The sequence below is a fragment of the Muntiacus reevesi genome, chromosome 2, assembly GCF_963930625.1.
Source record: "Muntiacus reevesi chromosome 2, mMunRee1.1, whole genome shotgun sequence".
In the NCBI taxonomy this organism is placed as follows: domain Eukaryota; kingdom Metazoa; phylum Chordata; class Mammalia; order Artiodactyla; family Cervidae; genus Muntiacus; species Muntiacus reevesi.
The window spans coordinates 258,631,871-258,651,831 of record NC_089250.1 but is presented as its reverse complement, the minus strand read 5'-3'; the positions used below and the strand labels follow the sequence as shown (position 1 = coordinate 258,651,831).

The 19,961-nt window shown below is 53.3% G+C and overlaps 2 protein-coding genes across 5 annotated transcripts; both read left to right on the top strand.

Moving 5' to 3' along the window:
• The first annotated feature begins 85 nt into the window (after positions 1–85).
• On the top strand, positions 86–13,396 carry CLIP3 (CAP-Gly domain containing linker protein 3). Its single transcript, XM_065925872.1, has 14 exons — positions 86–217; positions 534–757; positions 4,515–4,654; positions 4,739–4,832; positions 5,035–5,196; positions 5,545–5,663; positions 6,163–6,399; positions 8,979–9,114; positions 9,231–9,359; positions 10,250–10,393; positions 10,462–10,585; positions 10,793–10,857; positions 11,228–11,300; positions 11,881–13,396. The coding sequence occupies exons 2-14, from the start codon at positions 592–594 to the stop codon at positions 11,933–11,935; spliced, it is 1,644 nt and encodes a 547-aa protein (XP_065781944.1). The 5' UTR covers positions 86–217; positions 534–591; the 3' UTR covers positions 11,936–13,396.
• Positions 13,397–13,831: 435 nt separating this feature from the next.
• ALKBH6 (alkB homolog 6) lies at positions 13,832–19,652 on the top strand. Of its 4 annotated transcripts, none has more exons than XM_065925959.1 (7): positions 13,832–13,886; positions 14,719–14,801; positions 15,117–15,185; positions 17,046–17,106; positions 17,479–17,630; positions 17,843–17,959; positions 19,233–19,652. In XM_065925959.1, the coding sequence occupies exons 1-7, from the start codon at positions 13,862–13,864 to the stop codon at positions 19,494–19,496; spliced, it is 771 nt and encodes a 256-aa protein (XP_065782031.1). In that variant the 5' UTR covers positions 13,832–13,861; the 3' UTR covers positions 19,497–19,652. The 4 variants fall into 4 exon arrangements, with proteins under 4 accessions (XP_065782031.1, XP_065782033.1, XP_065782032.1 ...); XM_065925961.1 differs by having other exon boundaries at positions 13,846–13,938; XM_065925960.1 differs by lacking the exon at positions 13,832–13,886 and adding an exon at positions 14,013–14,163.
• Positions 19,653–19,961: the final 309 nt, after the last annotated feature.

Below are 19,961 nucleotides of genomic sequence, written 5' to 3'. Positions count from 1 at the left end.
CTCGCGCTGTCTCCGCCCCCGCGCCTGGTTGGGGGTGACACGGCGCATGCGCCGTCAGCGCCCCTCCCTCTCCACCCCCATCCCCCCCCCCCGTCGGCGTCTGGGCCTCATCCCCTTCTCTCTGTCTCCTTCTCCCCCATCACTTCTCCAGACACTGACACCCCATTACTCCAGTTTCCCCGGTTTCAGCTTTGGTCTTCAGCCCCATCCACTCGAGGTAAGACGGGTAGAGGGGAGGCCCGCGGAGAAGGGGAGGGGCAAAGCATCCCGCATCATGAGATAAACAAACCCGGGGAGGGGGCGGCCTAGACTGAGGGGCCTGACGCGGGAGGAGAAGAATGGGGGACTGGCCTGGGGGAAATGGTAGACCGTAGGCCCACAAACCAGGGTCCTCTGATGGGTGACTGACATCTCTATAGTTGCCCAAAATCCAGTGCTGGGGGCGTGAGAGCCATCCGGAGCCCTGGGAGCGTTTGGGGGGCTCAGATTCTGGAGACTGTGGAGCACCCTCTCTAGTTTACCTCTGCCCCCAGGATTTGCCTGAAGCCCACCCCCAACTCTGTACCTGCCCCCCGAGGGCCACCGAGGACCATGACTAAGACCGATCCTGCCCCCATGGCCCCGCCGCTCAGGGCGGAGGAAGAAGAGGAGGAGGAGGAGGATGAGCCTGTCCCAGAGCCCCCCAGCCCCACCCAGGAGCGCCGGCAGAAGCCTGTTGTGCACCCCTCGGCACCAGCTCCCCTCCCCAAGGACTACGGTAATCCCCCTCCCCATCCTGCAATATGGCCTGGAGCCTTGGGTGGCCAGGGAGGTCTGGCTGAAAACTCCGCTGATGGAGATGGTGGGAGGACTCCCGAGGATTTGAAGGTGGTCTGGAGAAGTCATGGCCCTTGCATCCCCGCCCCCCTTCATTCATTCATTCATTCACCCACTGAAGAATGAAATTGGGATAATCCTAATATTTGATTCATGACACATCATTCATTCCTTTAGTCATTCAACAAGCATGTTTGGAAAGCCTGCTATGGACCTAGGAGGTGGGGGCAGACAGATCTAGTCTTTGCCTAAGAAAATTCACAGGCCTCAATAATGGTCACACAGATAAGTACAAAAATACAAGTACATAATTAAAGACATGATGAGAATTGTGTTTGCCAAGAAGAGGAATCTGCAAGAGCCTTTTAAGATAACAGTTTTCCTGAAGAAATAACATTCAAGGGAGACCCAAGGATGGATTGAGGGTTAACAAGGGGAAGGGGCTCCCAGGAGAGGTGACCACCGGAGTGAAGGTTCTGAGGTAGGAAGCTGTGGAGCTGAGAGGGAGGTGGCCTCTTAGATAAATAGAAAGTGTCTACTCATTCACCAGCAGTACTATACTCGGTGACAAGCCTTGTGCTGGGAGATGAAGATTTAACGGTGAGCAGTCCAGGCATGATCTCCGCTCTCAGGAGAGAAGGCAAGACTAAACAAGTAACAGATATACAAATCAGATAAGTTCAGGGGCTTCTCTGGGGGTCCAGTGGTTAGGACTTGGCACTTCTACTTCAGAGGACATGAGTTCGATCCCCGGTCTGGTAACTCTCACATGCCATGAGGCATGGTCAGGAAAAAAAAAATCAGATAAGTTCAGATTGGAGTGAATGCTGTGAAAGATATAAAAGATGGAGATGTAATAATAGAGAATGGCTAAGGGGCAGCACCTTGAGAAAGAGCAGTCAGGATGGGTCTTTCTGACAAGGAAGCATTTAGGTGGAAACTCTGAGCATGAGGGGGGCTACCCTGGTGGCTCAGTGGTAAAGAATCCACCTGCCAATTAGGAGATGTGGGTTCAATCCCTGGGTCAGGGAGATCTCCTGGAGAAGGAAATGGCAGCCCACTCCAGTATTCTTACCTGGAGAATTCCATGGACAGAGGAGCCTGATAGGCTCCAGTCCCTGGGGTCGAAAAGACTCAGACACGACTGAGCGACTCTCACTCACTCACTCACCCCAGGATTCTTGCCTGGGAAACCCCATGGACAGAGGACCCTGGCGGGCTACAGTCCACAGGGTCACAAAGAGTTGGGACATGACTTAGTGACTAAACAACAACTGAGCAAGAGGAGGAATCAACCATACGAGAGCTGGAAAAAGAGTTTCAGGCTGTAACCAGCAAGTTGCAAAAGTCCTGAGGCAGGACTGAGCTTGGAACAAAAAGAAAATCATGGTGCTGCAGTTAGATCAGAGTTGAAGTGAGAGGTTGGCAAGGGCTAGATCTGGGAAGGGCCTTCAAGGCTACTGTGAGGACTTCGGGTATATTCTAAATGTGATGGCGGGGAAAGCAGTTGGGGGCGGGGGCATGGGTATTTAAAAGCAGGGGAGTGGCAGGTCTGATTTATATTTTTAAAAGCTCCCTCTGGTTACTGCATAGACAGAGTGGAGCTCAGCCAGAACTGGGTATAGGAGGAGGCTTTTGGATGTTGGCTGGGAATCCTCAGTAGCTGTACGTTCAGCTAGGTTCCAAGTTGAGAGAGTAGGCACCAGCAGGATAGGGCAAGTGGGATGGCCTCTGTGTCACTCACTAGAGGGGGATCAGAGAGGCTACAGGTTGCCCTCAGTCTGATAGAAAAATAACATTATCTGGGTGTCCAGGGTGGGGTATCCATCCCGAAAAACTGGAAAATTTCCTTTGGAAATGTGGCTGTGGCCTGTGGCCTGCTGGGATGTCAAAGAGCCTAGGGTGTCTGTTCCCCACCCCCAGGAACCCTGTTGCTTATAAAACAAGGAGGGTTTGGTCACAGAAGGTGAAGGAATCTGAAAATGTGGTTGAGGCCAGAGAGAGGGCTAAGGTGGACTCCAAGAGAAACTCATGTATGTGTTTATTAAATGTGTACATTAATTCAGCAGAGACTGAGCATCTCCTGGATGCCAGGGCCTTGGGGATAAGGAAGAATAGAAATGTCCTAGTGAGGGGGACAAGTGAGAAAGAGAGAGGGAAGAAAAAGAGGGAAGAAGAGAAAGAGAGGAAAAGAGGAGGGAGGAAGGAATAAACAAGTAGTGGGTGGTTTTGGGGGGGTTTTCCCACATCATGAGGCATGCAGGATCTTAGTTCCTTGACCAGAGATTGAACCTGGGTCTCTGCAGTCTTAACCAGCAGATGGCTGGGGAAGTACCCAAGTAGTGGTATTCTTAAAGAAATTTTTAAAAAGGTAAGAGGGACTTACCTGGCAGCTCAATGGTTAAGACTCCATGCTTCCAATGAAGGGGGTGTGGCTTCGACCCCTGGTTGGGGAACTAAGATCCCACATGCCCTGCGTTGTAGCCAAATTAAAAAAAAAGGGGGGGGGGCGGGGCAAGAGATGGAGAAGGGCAGAGGTGCTCACTTAGCCAGGACGGTCTGGGGAGGCCTCTCTGGAGCCTTAAGATCTGAGGGAAGATTGGCCCTGGCCAGAAAAACAGCAAGCACAAAGTCCTGAGACAGCAATTTGCCTGGCAAATTGAAAGGGCGGAAGGAGGCCAGTGTGACTGGAGGGGAACGAGTGAGAGGGAGAGAGCAAAGAACAGACAAGGCCAGGTGGTGCAGGGCCTGTGGGCCAGAGTGAGATTTGGATCTGTACTCGAGTGTGACGGGAGCCAGGGCAGGGATCTCAGCCAAGAAGGGTTAGGGTTTTAAAGGAGCACACGGGCTGCCTGCTGGAGACTGTACGGTACTCCCCTGGGCTCTGTATCAGCTGGTCATTCATCTGCTCATCCATTCAATAGGCACTGAGTTCCCACCGCACGCCAGCCCAGTGCTGGGTGCTGAACATTACTAGCGGGCAATCCTCAGAGTCTAAAGCAGGGAGCTGGAAGTTCCTCTGGGTTTCTCCCTGGCTGGCTACAGGTTGGATCCTGCCCGTGGATACATTTTATGTGGACTGCACAGTAGCTGAAAAATTGGGGAGATTTTTCTTAAAAACTGATTTCTGGCTTTTAAGTGTTCTTTACTCTGGGACTTCCCTAGTAATCCAGTGACTAAAGCTTTATGCTCCCAATGCTGGGTGCCTAGGTTCAATCCTTGGTCAAGGAACTAGATCTAGACACTGCCTGCTACAACAAAGATCCCATATGCCGCATCTAAGACCGGTGCAGCCAAATAAATAAATCAATGTTAAAAATTTTTTTCTTTACTCTGGAGATTCGGCCTAATCGTGCCCAGACTTACAGGGAACCATGGGCCAGAACAGTAGCAATCCCCTTGGGCATGCAGACTCCTTGTCACACTCTTATTTCATGAGGTAGAGTTGGCTGTTATACAGGAATTGCCTGATCTTTAATTTTTCAAAACACAAAGGACATCCTAATTTTTATGTGAAACCTTTTCATTTTGAAACCTCATGCTGGCCACACAGAAAACACCCAGGGCCCACAGGCCACCAGTGTGAGACCCTGCCTTAGAAGGTCTTAAAGACAAAGACCTAGAGCTCCTCTATCTCAGGGTGGAAGGAGGAGGGGTCAGGTTGCCTGTGGGTGACCTTGGACCTCTCACCACCCCAGCCTTCACCTTCTTCGACCCCAACGACCCTGCCTGCCAGGAGATTCTGTTTGACCCCCAGACCACCATCCCCGAACTGTTCGCCATCGTGCGTCAATGGGTGCCCCAAGTCCAACACAAGATCGACGTCATTGGCAATGAGGTAAGGACACTGGTGAAGTGAGGGAGGAGAGGAAGGGGTCCCTCACATGTTTGGGTAACTCTCCCTGGTCCCCGGTACTCTCAGATTCTGCGGCGAGGCTGCCATGTGAATGATCGCGATGGGCTGACCGACATGACACTGCTCCATTATGCGTGCAAGGCTGGGGCCCACGGAGTCGGTGAGGGTCCTAGCCCCCAAACCATGAACCCCCAGACCTAGGCTCCCACGCCCGACACTCTAGAACTCCAGCCCTTCGACCTCCATCCTGAGCCCACAGCCTAGTATCCCAAAGTGCAGTCTCTGAGGCCCAGGGCCTGCCGCATGGCCCTAGCCCCACTCTCTGGAGGAGGGGACCCGAGCTGACCTGGGCTGTTGCGCAGGGGACCCCGCGGCGGCGGTGCGCCTCTCGCAGCAGTTGCTGGCTCTGGGCGCAGACGTGACCCTGCGTAGCCGCTGGACTAACATGAACGCGCTTCACTACGCCGCCTATTTCGACGTGCCCGATCTCGTGCGCGTGCTGCTGAAGGGTGCGCGGCCCCGAGGTGAGGAGGAGGGGCCGGGCTGGGAGCGGGTAGGACCCAGGCGAGGAAGGAGGTCTGGAAGCAGGAGGAGGGTGCTCAGGTGTAGGCAGTGAAGGGTGGGAAGACGACTAATGGGCCTGGCTTGGGAGGGCAGGATGCGAGGCGGGAGGTGCGGGATATGGGGCTCAGTGGTCCTTAACCTGGCAGGAGCTAGTCGGGAAGGGTGTGGCCGAGGAGGGGCGGCGCTCTGTCCGAGGCTGCGGGAGGCCCTGCAGCCTGCGGGTTCAGAGAGAGATGGAGAGATGGACTTCCGGAGACTGGCGGTGCCGAGGGCCCTCACTCGGAACCCTCCTCTCACCCACTTCCCAGTGGTGAACTCCACGTGCAGTGACTTCAACCACGGCTCAGCCCTGCACATCGCTGCCTCCAACCTGTGCCTGGGTGCGGCCAAGTGTTTGCTGGAACACGGTGCCAACCCGGCGCTTCGGGTACTGCCACCCCGGCCCAGTCCTGTTACCTTTCTTTTCCTTCCTTCCCAATCCCTTTCCAGCCAGCAGGCCTCTACAGAGGATGGGAGGTGGGCAGGACCACTTGCCTTTCTTGAAGCTCTCATTCCCCATTGGCCCAGTTGGACCCTTGACCTGGTATCACAGGAGCCCATTTTCTGTGTTTGTCCTTCCATGACCCCATTTCTGGGCTTGGGGTCTTGGCCCTGAAGGCATGACCTACAGCACTGAAGTGGGACCTTCATTCCCCGCTGGCTCCATACTTGACATCCCCAGGCTGAGGTCTCAGGGGTGGACTTCCCTGGGGACTGTGGCCTGAACCTTAATGCCCCATCCCTTCCTGTTGCCATGTTGGCCCAGGGCATGACCTTACTCCCATCTCTGCTTCACCTTGACCCAGGGTCTCTGGAGGTGTGGCCTCAGTGGGAGGGCAGCCTACCGCCACTGAGTTTTCTCCCCCTCTTTTCCTGTTGGTCCACAGAACCGAAAGGGACAAGTGCCAGCAGAGGTGGTCCCAGACCCCATGGACATGTCCCTGGACAAGGCAGAGGCGGCACTGGTGGCCAAGGAGCTGAGGACGCTACTGGAGGAGGCAGTGCCGCTCTCCTGCGCCCTCCCCAAGGTCACACTACCCAACTATGACAACGTCCCAGGCAATCTCATGCTCAGCGCACTGGGCCTGCGCCTGGGAGACCGTGTGCTCCTGGATGGCCAGAAGGTCAGGAACTGGAGCAGGGATGGGAGGGCAGGACTCAGTGCTCACAGCTGGGGCCTTGGGCAGAGTCCAGACTCGCCCCCTCTTGTCTGTCCACCCTCCCAGGCATGCACACAGTGTTTATTTCATCCAACAGTTGTTCTGCTAGTGCCTCCATTATGCCCCACCCTGGGCTGAGCTCTTAGTCCAAGGGGGACAACAGTTCCATCTCCTGACAGTGACAGCCCAGAGCAGTTGTGGCTCTCATGAGGAAGCACAGGCAGAGTGATCAGCATAGGTCAGCCCCATTTGGGTCCCCCTGGGCCTTGTGGTCCCCATTCAGGGGCCACCTGTGTTCCCAGAGTGATCACTCCTTTGCTTGGGAAAAAAGTACTGGTCAGAGCGATCAGGGTGTGAAGGGGACTGCACCCACTTGAAGATGTGGAGGAGTGAGCCAGGAGAAGAAAAGGAGAAAGGGGGGGGGTCTTAGGGAGAGGGAGCAGGGATAAAGTCCCAGAGGACAGAGTACATCTTCACTCATCCAGGCATTCCAAATTGAATTCATTTACCTGATGTTCCTCAGACTCCATGCTGGATCCAGCCTGTCCTTGGGGATAAAGACCTGTGTCAGCCCCAGCCTTGCTCTCATAGAACTCCACTTCTATTGAATAAGAGCCAGTCAATAAAGTCAACTCACAGTTAAGATAATTTCCAGTAGCAAGGGCTTTGAAAACATTTAATAAATTAACCCTGGCCGAGGGCAGAGGTGGTTTTAGCTAGGGTCTTCTGAGAAGGTGTCTCTGAGGAGGTTATATATAGGCTGAGATGGGAAGGAGCTCACCTTGCAAAAATACAAGACAAAGGAAACCACAGGTAGAAAGGCTCAGAGGAGTGTGCATGGAGGGGAGTTACCTAGGCAGAGTGAAGTGGCAAGGTTAGCAGGGGCTGGATCACACTAGAGCTGCAGGCCACTGCAGTGACTTTGAATTTTGTTTTTTTTGTACAGTGAGAAGCCATAAAGTCACACTTTGTTTCCTAATCAAGAGTTTTGCATGCATCAGCCCCCTTTGGAAAGTTCTTATACATGATCTAATCAAATCAATGTGCCAGTTTTGAAAGCAGGAGGGGTTGCCTCTCCATTTTACAACATAGAAGACTGTAAGAAATCCAGGGTGGTGAAACCTTTGTCTGGAGACATGTAATAACAGTCTCTGCCTGGAGAGAAGCAGCAGAGCACAGTGGTTACAAAATCAGGCTTAGGATTTGCTCAAGCACATCTCAGCTTTGCCCCTTGCCAGCTGTGGGGCCAGTGATTTCACCTCTCTGGGCATCAGTTTCTTCATCTGTAAAATGAAACTAATAATACCCATTTCAGGGGGTTGTATGAGGTTTATTTTAAAAATGAATTTGTATTTTACAATGTTGTGTTAGTTTGCTTCATTGTACAGCAAAGTGAATCAGTTACACATACACACATATCCATTCTCTTTTAGATTTTTTTCCAGGTTTAAATTTGTGAAAATGAGTAAAGCCCTTAGAACCGGGCTTGGTGTACACCAAGTGCTCTTTGTGTGCCAGCCACTGTTCTGAACCCCACACCAGCTCTCCAAAGGAGGCACTATTATTTAGCCCATTTTATAGACAAAGAACTAAGGCTTAGAGCAGTGAAGGAACCTCACACAAATGATATAATAACCACATTCACTGCAGCTCAGCAATGTCACATATATTAAAAATGTTTCCACCAGATAACTAGCCTCTGAGGTGGACTGTTATCCTCATTTTACAGGTGACACTGAGGCCCATGCAGTCCCTTTATGAAAGTGACAGTATACTAATAGTCAACACTTACTGATCCCTTACTCAGCACCAAGCCCTGTACTGGGGGCTTTTCTGTCTCTGTAGCACTCATGTCCAATAGACTTTGTGAGATTGAAAGTGTTCTGTGTATTTATAGTCCAGTGAAGTAGCCACAAACCACATGTGGTTTTAAGAACTTGGAATGTGGCTACTGCAATTGGGGAAGTATTTTAATTTTAGTTATTATTATTATTATTTTTTTTTTTTGGTCACTTTACTCAGAATGTGGAACTTTCCTGACCAGGGATCAAACCCATAGCTCTTACAGTGGAAGCATGGAATCTTAACCACTGGACCATGGGGGAGGTCCTGATTTCAGTTAAATTGTCATTATGTGGCTAGTGACTATTTAGTACATTGGACAGGGCAGCTCTGTAACAATCCTGTAAGGTGGGTGCAATTTCTGCTCCCATTTCGCAGATGAGGACACTGAGGCACAGTATAGTTAGGCCACATAGCCAGCGAATGGTGATGTCCAAGCTGAGATGCTGAGATTTGAGCCTGGGGCTCCCTCATACACTCCACCATGCTACTTGTATGCCAGTGATTTTTTTTTTTTTTTTTTTGGCCACTCTGTGCTGCTTGCAAAATCTCCAGGGACTGGAGCCCTGGAGTTCACTGAGCCCTCAGCAGTGAAAGTGCTGGCTCTTAACCACTGGACCACCAGGGAATTCCCCGTGCCAGTGATCTTATCATGGCCTCCCAAGGCCCACCCAAGACATATCCTCCCTTGTTTTCTCCAGACGGGCACGCTGCGGTTCTGCGGGACCACGGAATTCGCCAGTGGCCAGTGGGTGGGCGTGGAGCTGGATGAACCCGAGGGCAAGAATGATGGCAGTGTTGGGGGCGTCCGGTACTTCATCTGCCCTCCCAAGCAGGGTCAGTCTCACTGGGGTCCATTCAGTAGTGATGCTGCTGACTGGTGGGGTCAGGGGTGATGATGGGGCAGGGGGCAGAGGCTTGGACAACTCCCAGCCCAGACTCTGTCCCCCCAGGTCTTTTTGCCTCTGTGTCCAAGATCTCCAAGGCAGTGGACGCACCTCCTTCATCCGTCACCTCCACACCTCGGACTCCCCGAATGGACTTCTCCCGTGTCACTGGCAAGGGCCGCAGGGAACACAAAGGTCAGGTGGAGCCCGTGGGGTGACAGGAGCCAGTCTTGAGGATATTCTGTGGGTAGCCCAGCTTCTGTGACTCAGTTTTTCCTCAGGCCCAAACTCCCATTTTAGAGGACAAACTCTGAGTCCCTGACTTTTGTACCTGAGTTTCTCCTTTGATTCAGTACTGGTCCCACCCAGTTCTTGGAAAGACCTGTATGTGTTCCCTGCCCCCTGTGACTTAGCTTCCCCTTAGACCCAAAGGCTTTCTCCCAGTTTTAGGGAAGAATCTATGGGGTTCCTGGCTTTAGTGACTTGATTTATCCCCAGACCCAACTCCCTTCTTCATTTTATTTATTTTCCCCTCTTCATATTTTTATTTTAAAAATATATTTATTTGCTTATTTATTTGCTGTGCTGGGTGTTAGTTGTAGCACCTGGGATCGTCCATCTTTCTTGTAGCATGCGGGATCTTTAGTTATGGCATGCAGAATCTAGTTCCCTGACCAGGGATTAAATGTGGGCCCTCTGCATTGGGAGTGTGGAGTCTTAGCCACTGTACCACCAGGGAAGTTCCTCCCCTCCTTCATTTTAAATGGATAATTTCTGACTTTGACACTCAGATTTTCCTTTGGCCCCAGTATCCTTAACTTTGAGAAAGAGTTTTGGGGTTCTCTAGGTTCTTGACTCTCTTTTCTCTCTCACGCCTAAAGCTCCCAACCCCAGTTCTCTGACAGCTGGGGTTGTCTTCTTTCAAGCCCCCCAACCCCCAACTCCTATTTCAGAGAAAGGCTCTGCAGTTCATCTCATTTGAGCCCGGACAGAGTTCCTACCTTGTGGCTTTCCGGGTGGCACGGCATCCCCTGGGCTAGTGTCTGGAGGTCTCACCCTCACCCCTTGTTCCCCTCCACCTCCAGGTAAGAAGAAGCCCTCATCATCCCCGTCTCTGGGCAGCCTGCAGCAACGTGAAGGAGCCAAGGCGGAGGTTGGAGACCAAGTCCTCGTCGCTGGCCAGAAGCAAGGGATTGTGCGCTTCTATGGGAAGACAGACTTCGCCCCAGGTGAGGATCACTATCTGGGCTGGGGGGCAGACAGGGCCTCAAGGCATCCTGACACCCTCCTGTTGCAGGGTACTGGTATGGCATCGAGCTAGACCAGCCCACTGGCAAGCATGACGGCTCTGTCTTTGGTGTCCGGTACTTCACCTGCCCACCGAAGCATGGCGTCTTTGCACCAGCATCTCGAATTCAGAGGTGAGCCCCAGACTCTGATCATCACCCAGGGTACGACCCAGAGCCCTGATACCCGCCTTAGATGTCTCCTCCTCTTGGACCAGGAGGATAGAATGGACACCCACCCCCATACCCTAGCGCTTTCCTCGTAGGCCTCCTGTGGCTCAGCTCCTACCAGACTCTGGCCTCTGGTGGCTCTGACTCCTCCCACTTCTCATGTCTCCCTAGGATTGGTGGATCCACTGACCCTCCTGGGGACAATGTCGGAGCCAAAAAAGTGCATCAAGTGACAAGTGAGTTGCGGGCTGGGTGTGAGGAGGAATGTGGTTTGGGGGTAGGCAGTAAGGTCATGGGTCCTTAGGTATATGCTGGTGACAGAATCTCCAGTATTTAATTGGGGATCCAGGAAAATGATGATTCAGACCCCCAAAAGGGTGGGTGTTATGGAGAAGAGGATGTTAACAAGGCTCTGAGCAGGCACTGGGAACATGGGTAGGTCTCAGAGGACACAGGGAATATTATTGACAAGAGAGTCCAGATGGCTGTTGGGAGTGTAGGATATTGGGGATGTAAATAAATATTAATGATAAAGAGACTGGGTGGATATCGAGGACAGAGGTGGGTCTGTCATCCCATCACCTGAGACCTTGCCCTTCTCTTCAGTGACGCAGCCCAAACGCACTTTCACAACAGTCCGGACCCCAAAGGACATCGCATCAGAGAACTCCATCTCCAGGTGTGTAGCAACCCTTGGTCCCCTCTCCTGTGGGATAATTCGGGGAAAGGCATCCACCAGGCCACTGGACAGAGGGGTCTGGAGTTCTGGTTGGGGCTGGAAATAGAGGTTAGGAAAACTTAGGACTTAAGTTAGCTTACCCGGAAACAGTCTTTAGAGAGTGAGGCCCCACCATGAATTCTGGTGAATTCAATTTTTAAGAGGCAGGTAAGACCTTCCCTGGTGGCTCAGTGGTAAAGAATCTGCCTGCCAAGCAAGAGACAGGGGTTCAATCCCTGGGTCAGAAAGATCCGCTGGAGAAAGAAATAGCAATGCACTCCAATATTCTTGCCTGGGAAATCCCATGGACAGAGGAGTGGGCTACAGTCCATGGGGTTGCAAAGAGTCAGACACAACTAGCGACTGAACAAAAACAAGGGAGACAGAACACCCTCTGCTCCAGAGGAGCCTGAGAGAGCCAGAGAGGTGGAGGCAGAACCCAGAAAGGCCAAATCCCAGACCCTTGGGGAGGAGCTGGGTGGGGATGGGTCCAGATGCTCCCGCACCCTGCACTGGGGTGTGACACGGTTCTTTTCCCCAGGTTGCTCTTCTGCTGCTGGTTTCCTTGGATGCTGAGGGCGGAGATGCAGTCTTAGAGGCTCTGGACATCCAACAGAGACACAGAGCCCCCTTTAGCGTCTCCTGAAACAAGGAGCCCCCGAATCACCCTGAGATAGAGATTCCCAGTAACACATCCAGAATAGAGACCCCCATTAGCCAGCCCTCGATCACTGAGGCCCTATTAACAGATTCCCCCATGATGACCCCCCAAATACAGACCCTATGTTACCCAGAAAGAGATTCCCTGAGTGTAGTACCTTCTTCAGGCTAGTCCCACCCCTCAGATCAGACCCCCCAATTAACAGATTTCCATCTCACCCCAAATGATGGTGACTTTCTCTACATAATGCTCCACAGTAGAACATTCCTGAGTCACTAGTCACTGGAGCAAAACCATTCCCTATTAACAAAGACCCTCCCAGCATCAAACCCCCTTGAAAGAAACATCTCCAGAGAAGAATAACAGACCCACATTTAATATCAATCCTGTCAAGATGTTGTGACTCCTATGGTCACCCCAAAACCCTTAGACTGCAATCAGAGACTCCCTCCATTAACAAAAGCCTCTACTCTTACCCCTCAAGAAGAGACCCACATTAACCAGCCCACTGTCACCCCCAATTTACAGATGCCAAAACAGTCCTGGAAGTGCTAATTACAGGACCCCCAAGTCTTCCTATCCTCTGCACCCTCAAGAAACCCCCAGTGCCTTGTATGAAGCCCACCCCATGTGGCCCACAGCACCTGTGCTGGCCAGGCTCCCAGAAAATTCTCTATTTTTTAAGTAATGATTTCCCCCTTTGGGGGACCCCAAAATTTGGAGGCCCCATTTTGGGACTCAGGATCCCAACCCCCAGAGTACATGTCCCAAACTTCCCTCTGCCCCTAATTCCGAAAGCCCCTAAGAGAGCCCCAAACCCTAACTCCCAGGACCCCCAAATCATGGAACCCCAAATCCCCAGGGAATCCCAAATTTAAAAAATCCGATTCCAAGCCCCCAGGAAACCTTCAACCATGGAAGTCCCTATGCCTGAGATGGAGGAGACTGTAGTCAGGATATGCATCCTAGGCACCAGGAGACCCCAAACAGAAATTCTCATCCCTGGAAACCAGAGGACTTCAATGCCCCGAGTCCATGGATCTCAAGAAACCCAAATTCCAAGAGCCCCAGTCCCAAGGGAACCCCAAATCCTCAAGCTTCCCTCTCTAATAGACGAGGAGCATCGAGGCCTTGAGGGGATTCCAAATCCTGGAGCCCCCATTTCAATCTACCTTCTGGTCACAGGTCCAAAACACCAAATATAAGTTACTGGCCCTGGAGGACCTCAGAGCACCCTGGACAGACCAGCAAAAGCCGACGGAGACCCTGAAGGCCCAGGGTGTCCAGGGCAGACCTGGGGCCCTGAAAACCAAGAACAGCTCACGACTGCCCCTTCACTGCATGTCCCCAAACTCAGCATGACCCCTGTCCCCTTCAATAAAGACGTTTCTATGGCTTTCTGTGTGCGGTCGGTGTTTAGGGAGTTAACGGCCGTGCCTCTATACCCTTACTGGGGAAACATGGCAGAGAAGCCCTTCCCTCAATCTCGTCTCCCTACGGCTCGAATATAGGATGGCCTAACCTGCGGGGGTGTGCTTCCAGCACTCGCGTTTTCCCTGTGGGCCGCCAAGGCTACCCCTCCACTGTGGGCTCGCTCAGCAGTGTGGACGGGTTCCGTTCTGAAGCTCTGATTGGTCGGTCCAGACGAAGCTCGGTCTCTGAAGGGTCCAGTGGCTCAAAGGCCAGGAGGCATAGCCTATCACCGAACGAGAGTGAGGGGGCGGGGCGACACTCTGTGAGAGCGCCTATTGGGTGGAAGGCGGAGCTTTAGAGCCATTGAGAATTCCCATTGGTCTGAGGATGCCTGCGTCAGGCATGGGGGCGGAAGTAGCTGGGAAGGGAATTGGGATGTTGAATTTGGATGTTGGAGGGGTCACTGGTGGACGGTCAGTTTGCGGGATGGCCGAGGGTGGAGATGGCGGTCCACGAGAGCTAAGAGTGGGGACCCAGGGAAGCGCATATGGGAGTCTGAGGAAGCTCAGAATGTGGGGTTCTAGAAGACAGAGTCGGGGGATCCAGAGGGGTCGGGGGATCCAGAGGGTTCGGGGGTGAAAGGAGTCAGACTCAGGATCACAGGTCCAAGAGTGCTGGAGTGAAGGGGCGCTCCGGAAGAGAAATTTGAAGGGAGTCTAGAATAGGGGGATCCGAGGAGACTGAAAATGGGTATGTCTGAGGAGGCTTAGATTGGGGGCACAAGGGTGCTCAGAATGGAGCGTCTGAAAGGGCTTGAGGAAGGAGGAGGATCTATGAAGACCTTGAACACTGTCAGAGAGCCAGGATTGCAATTTTTAGGCATGCATGCTGTGCTGTGCTCTGCTTAGTCAGGGCATGGCAGTTTTTAGGATAAGGTCTCAAATCAAGGTGTTTAAAGGGACTCTGGTGTGTAGCTTTGGGGGGATATGTGGTGGAGCTCTTGGGAAAGGTGGCGGATGGAGTCAGAGGCTGTTCTCTGTGGGAGCTTGAGAAAGCAAATGTGTAGTTTGATGGACCTTTGATGGATGGAGTTTGGGGGAGTATTCTGGGTGCTCACTGTGTCCGGGCAAGTGTGGGGGATGTGCACTGAGTGGCTTTTGAGATACTGAAGACAGGTTTTAGAAACCAAGAGAGTTTCCCTAGACGTCTGAGCTGAGGCTGTGGCCCATGGTAAGAGCAGAAAACTGGATCATAGTCTGAGGGCGGCAGGCTTGGTTACTTCAGCATGTTCTCCCCTCCCCACAGGTCTGACCGGGTACCTGGAGTTGCTGTCGATGGAGGATCAGGATGCCAGGGTCCCAGCCCTGGAGCCATTCAGGGTGGAGCAGGTTGTCAGGACTGGGGGTGCAGAGGGTGAAGGTGGGGACTAGAGGGCGGGAGATAGAGTGGAGGTGGATAGGGAGGCTAACTCCTGGGCTTGTGGGCTGGGACTGCCCCCTCCCTCTCCATTCTTTCCCTCAGGGTCCAGCCCTAGCCTCACCCCCACCTCCTCATCCCCCAAATAGTCATTGGTCCCTTGACTTAAGGCCCTGGCCTGTTTGGGGACATCCTGAGCTACGCTCCAGAGAAGGGGCTGTGCATGGGTGCTAGCACTAGACTGCGGCTGGAAGGACCACACCTTCAGTGGGATCTCTCTGTCCTAGGCACCACCTGTAATCTACTACATCCCTGACTTCATCTCCAAGGAAGAGGAGGAGTATTTACTTCGACAGGTGACCTCAACACCCTTCTGGTCTGTTTTTCTCCTCTTCCCAGATCCCTCTCCAACACCCAGCTCTCATGTGACAGCCCACAAGGCCACAGTGAAGATCCTGGCAGAAAGGAGAGTGCCACCCAGCACCCATCCCTCATCTTCCCTATTTCTTTCTCATCACCTGCTGGGGCCTGGCGAAAGAGCTTTTGCCAGGAAGCTTAGGGGAACAAAACTGATTTTTTTTTTTTTGCCAAGTTATACATCTTGCAGGATCTCATTCCCTAACCAGGGACTGAACCCAGGCCACAGCAATAAAAGCGCTGAATCCTAACCACTAGACCACCAGGGAACTTCCCAAACTGATTCCTAGAAAGGTGGTGGTTATTATGGAGTTTAGGCTGCCTGTGCTAAGCAACCCAATCCTACTACTGTTATAGGGAAAAGGAGGTTACAACACAGATTGAAAGAGCCCAGTTCAGGCCCTTGAGATTTGGGGAATGAAGAATTTAGTGTTCAGATTTCTGTGCTGAGATAGTTCAGGCCTCAGAATGTTAACAGTAAATGCTTCCCTCCACTGATAGCTCAGTATAGACCCAGAGCCTTGGGAACAAGGTTACCAAGCCCAGACCACATGTGTTAGATAGTACAGTCTGTATTCTATTCTTAAGGTTTGCAGAAAGAAGAGTTTTACAAAGTTCAGAATCCATGCAGTGGGATAGCCCTTTGCAGCCCCAGAGCCCTGGTTATAGAGCCTGAACTTGCCCTGTGCAGTGTCAACTAACTCCTAGGAATGAGTTAGCTTGAGGGCTCAGACCCTTCTACTGAGACAACCCATCCCAGCCCCATTACCATGAAGGAAATAAGGAGATTTCTTAGGTTTATTTTTTTAAAGATGCTTTTTAATTAATTAATTAATTTTTGGCTGCTCTGGGTCTTCCTTGCTGTGCACAAGCTTTCTCTAGTTGCGGCGAGTAGGGGCTACTCTCTGTCGTGGTGCACGGGTTTCTTATTGAAGTGGCTTCTCTTGCTTTAGAGCACAGGCTGTAGGGTGTGTGGGCTCAGTAGTTGTGTACACAGGTTTAGGTGCCCTGCCGCATGTGGGATCTTCCCAAACCAGGGGTCGAACCCATGTCCCCTGCAGTGGCAGGTGTATTCTTAGCCACTGGACCACCTAGGAAGTCCAACTTTTTATTTTTTAGTATTTGTTTGGCTGTGCCGGGTCTTCGTTGTGGCATTAAGGATCTTCAAACTTTGTTGTGGCATGCGGGTTCTTAGTTGCGGCATGCGGGTTCTTAGTTGCAGCATGTGGGATATATTAATAGTTCTCTGACCAGGGATCAAACCCAGGCTGCCTGAATTGGGAGTGTGGAGTCAGCCACTGAACCATCCAGGAAGTCCCTTCTTAGACTTCTTTGAAACAACCCTTTCTAGACCCCTGGGGTCTTGGCCGTGGAGAATTTTCAAAGTATTCTCTTGACCGTACTGAATAACCCAGTTTAGCACCTTTTCTCCCCCAGGCAACAGGAACAAGGTTCCAGAACTCAGACTGTCCTGAGATAGCCCAGGGATCAGAAAAGTAGAGTGCAGACTGTTTGCTGGGCTGAAAGAGCCCCATCCAGCCCAGAGCTCTGGGTAGATTCAGACCCTGATTGTGTAGCCCTTCCTCAATCCTGGTAGACACAGGTCAGCTTTGAGGCCTGTGGTCTCCACAGGGGGAAAAGGCAAACAACAAAATCCTGGGAACACTGTCCCAGAGAATGATCCCACTGACACTGGGATGACCCATTTCCACCCCAGTTAAAAACCCCTTTGTTGGCCTGGGTGGGAGACTCAGAGAGGGTGGTCCTTGAAAAAGGACTGACCCCCTTCCATCTCCCAGGTCTTCAATGCCCCAAAGCCAAAGTGGACCCAGCTCTCTGGGAGGAAGTTACAGAACTGGGGTAAGTGTCCCTGACTGTGAGCATAGGTGATTTAGGGTTGTGGGCTGGGGTAGGCATGTTAGGTTGGATAGTCTCAGGACACTGAGGCCAAGGTGGGGGGGTCCCTGAGGGTTCAAAGGATCCCAAGGGCCAGGAGGATTCTGAGGGGTCAGTAGAGGTCTTGAGGGATTAGGATTTCCTAATGGGTTGGGGAGTATCTCTAGGTTTTGGAAAAGCAGGAAAGCTTTGAAGAGTGGAGTGGGGATCTCCAAAGAGTTAGGGGTCCCTGAGGAGGTCAGAGTGCTACCAACCCCTGGGATATTCCTAACAGGGGCTCCTTGGTGCCAGAGCTCCTTGGTTGGGTGCCCTCAGCGCCCCACTACCCTCCCCCAGGTGGGCTCCCCCATCCCCGAGGGATGGTTCCTGAGCGACTGCCACCATGGATCCAACGCTACGTGGACAAAGTGTCTGACCTCAGCCTTTTTGGGGGTCTCCCAGCCAACCACGTCCTTGTAAACCAGTATCTGCCTGGGGAGGGCATCATGGTAACCACACTCTCACCCCGCCCCCCAGACCTCAGACCCACCACGGGGCAGGCCATCATGTTGACCCACGTCCACTCTCATTAAGCAGTTCACATAGGCCGACCAAGCATTTGCCTCCCTGTCCCCAGCTGGGGAGACCCCCTTTCACCCCGGAGGGTGGGAGGGGGAGGTGTGGACTCCTGCCCCATCCAGCCCTGGTACCCACTCCTCAGCCCCACGAGGACGGGCCACTCTACTACCCGACCGTCAGCACTATCAGTTTGGGCTCTCACACCGTGCTGGACCTCTACGAGCCTCGGCAGCCAGAAGACGATGACCCGACAGAGCAGGTGGGCCCTGAGATGCTGCCCCAGCCACTTGTGGGCACTCCGACCTCCCATATCCTCCAAGAGACCCCAGTTCCACCTGCCTATGAGGTAGCCCTGATACCCATCTACCTCTGCCCCTTCATGGAGGGCACCCACAGCCTCCCAGAGACCTGACCCATCTACCTGCAGGGTGCCCTAGAAACCATGATCTTCACAGATACCCCAATACCCCCACCTGTTGAGTGACTGTCCTGACACCCTACAGATGTCCTGGCTCAGCATATTTAGAGTGAGAGCTCCAGTACTGCAGGCAGGGCTCCCCAGTTCTCCAACAGACACTGATACCCCGATAGCCCCACACCGTCCCCTCAGGGGTGTCTCTGACATCCTCCCAGACACCCTGACTCTCAGTGGCCACTGCATAGGCACCCCAATACTGACCTCCTCCCTCCCACTCCAATAATGTGATGTGTCACGCAGGACACCTCCTTGGCACCTTGGCACCTCAACCCAGGACTCGCTGCTCAAGCCCCTTTCCTTCTGTGAGGGTTGCTCATGACAACAATTTCCCTGACCTCTTTCTCTGATGCGTGTCTGACGCCCCAGTGTTCACAGAAACTCCTCTGGACACCCTGACCACAGCTGCTCCTTAGGGTTCTCCCTTAAAAAAAACCCCACCAACTTCTATTTATTTGGCCACACCACCTGCAATGTAGGACCTTAGTTCCCTGGCCAGGGATGGAACCTTCATCTCCTGCAGTGGGACCACAGTGTTAACCACTGGACCTCCAGGGAAGTCCAGAGGCTCCCTTTGTCAATCCTACATGAAGCCTGCCCCTCCCACTCTGCTGGGGTCCTCAAAGCACCCTGAGACCCCCCACATCTGCCTAGACCACACCTGCTCCTTTCTCCCTCACTTCCTGGCTTCAGCCAAGTCTTCACCCAGTTTCACCTAGCTTACTGGGATCACTGATCCCTCAGTCCCAGCTCCTTGCAGATTCCTTAGATACATAGACGCCCCCATCTGCAGCCTAGTTCCTACTCCTTCCCAAAAGACTGCCGACCACTCCCCCTTCCCTCCCCGGCGCCCCTCCCCTCCAGGCCCTGGTCCTGTCGTCCTTGGGATTTTCATTCCGAAGCCTCGATCCTTAGGAGCACACTTGCGCCTCAACCTTTGCCCCTGGGACTCGCTGACCCTCGCCCCTGAACCCCCTGAACCCCCAAACCTGCTGATCTCTCGTCTGCCCCCGCCGCCGCCTTCTGGGGACCCGCTAACCTTCAACCCTCCCCGCAGCCCCGGCCCCCACCGCGGCCGGCCACCTCGCTGCTGCTTGAACCGCGCAGCCTGCTGGTGCTCCGTGGCACCGCCTACACGCGCCTCCTCCACGGCATCGCGGCAGCCCGCGTAGACGCGCTCGACGCAGACTCCCTGCCGCCCAACGCCGCCGCCTGCCCCTCGGCGCAGCCGGGAGCCCGCCTGGTGCGCGGCACCCGCGTCTCGTTGACCATCCGCCGCGTCCCCCGCGTGCTGCGCGCTGGCCTCCTGCTCAGCAAGTGACCCCAGGACCCGCTCGGATTCCTGAACTCGCTCCCTCTCTGGACTGCTACCGCCCTGTGACCTTGGATCTCTGGGGCAGAGGCGGCTCCTCTCGGGTTATTTTCCAGTACCTGCGTGGAAACCGCAGGAAAAGGCCCCATTCCAAATAAACCAACAACAAAGTCTTACTCTGGTTTTGGACATTTGGAGGTGGGGCGGGGGGCAGATGTTTGGGTTCCTGAGGGACGCTGTGTCTGCGACCTTGGATGGATGGTGTGGGCTCCCAGGGGGGCTTCCCAGGTGGCTCTGTGATAAAGAGTCCGCCTGCTAATGCAGGAGACAGGTTCAATCCCTGAGTGGGGAAGATCCCCTAAAGTAGGAAATGGCGACCCACTCCAGTATTCTTGCCTGGGAAATCCCATGGACAGAGGATCCTGGCAGGCCACAGCTCATGGGGCTGGCAAAGACTCCCACACGACTGAATAT

Coding starts and splice junctions, on each gene's coding strand:
- CLIP3 (XM_065925872.1), top strand. CDS start 592: ATGACTAAGACCGATCCTGCCCCCATGGCCCCGCCGCTCAGGGCGGAG. Junction 4,833..5,034: donor GGCTGGGGCCCACGGAGTCG/GTGAGGGTCCTA, acceptor GCTGTTGCGCAG/GGGACCCCGCGGCGGCGGTG. Junction 10,394..10,461: donor GAAGACAGACTTCGCCCCAG/GTGAGGATCACT, acceptor CTCCTGTTGCAG/GGTACTGGTATGGCATCGAG.
- ALKBH6 (XM_065925959.1), top strand. CDS start 13,862: ATGTTGGAGGGGTCACTGGTGGACG. Junction 15,186..17,045: donor AGGAGTATTTACTTCGACAG/GTGACCTCAACA, acceptor TCCATCTCCCAG/GTCTTCAATGCCCCAAAGCC. Junction 17,631..17,842: donor TGCCTGGGGAGGGCATCATG/GTAACCACACTC, acceptor CCCACTCCTCAG/CCCCACGAGGACGGGCCACT.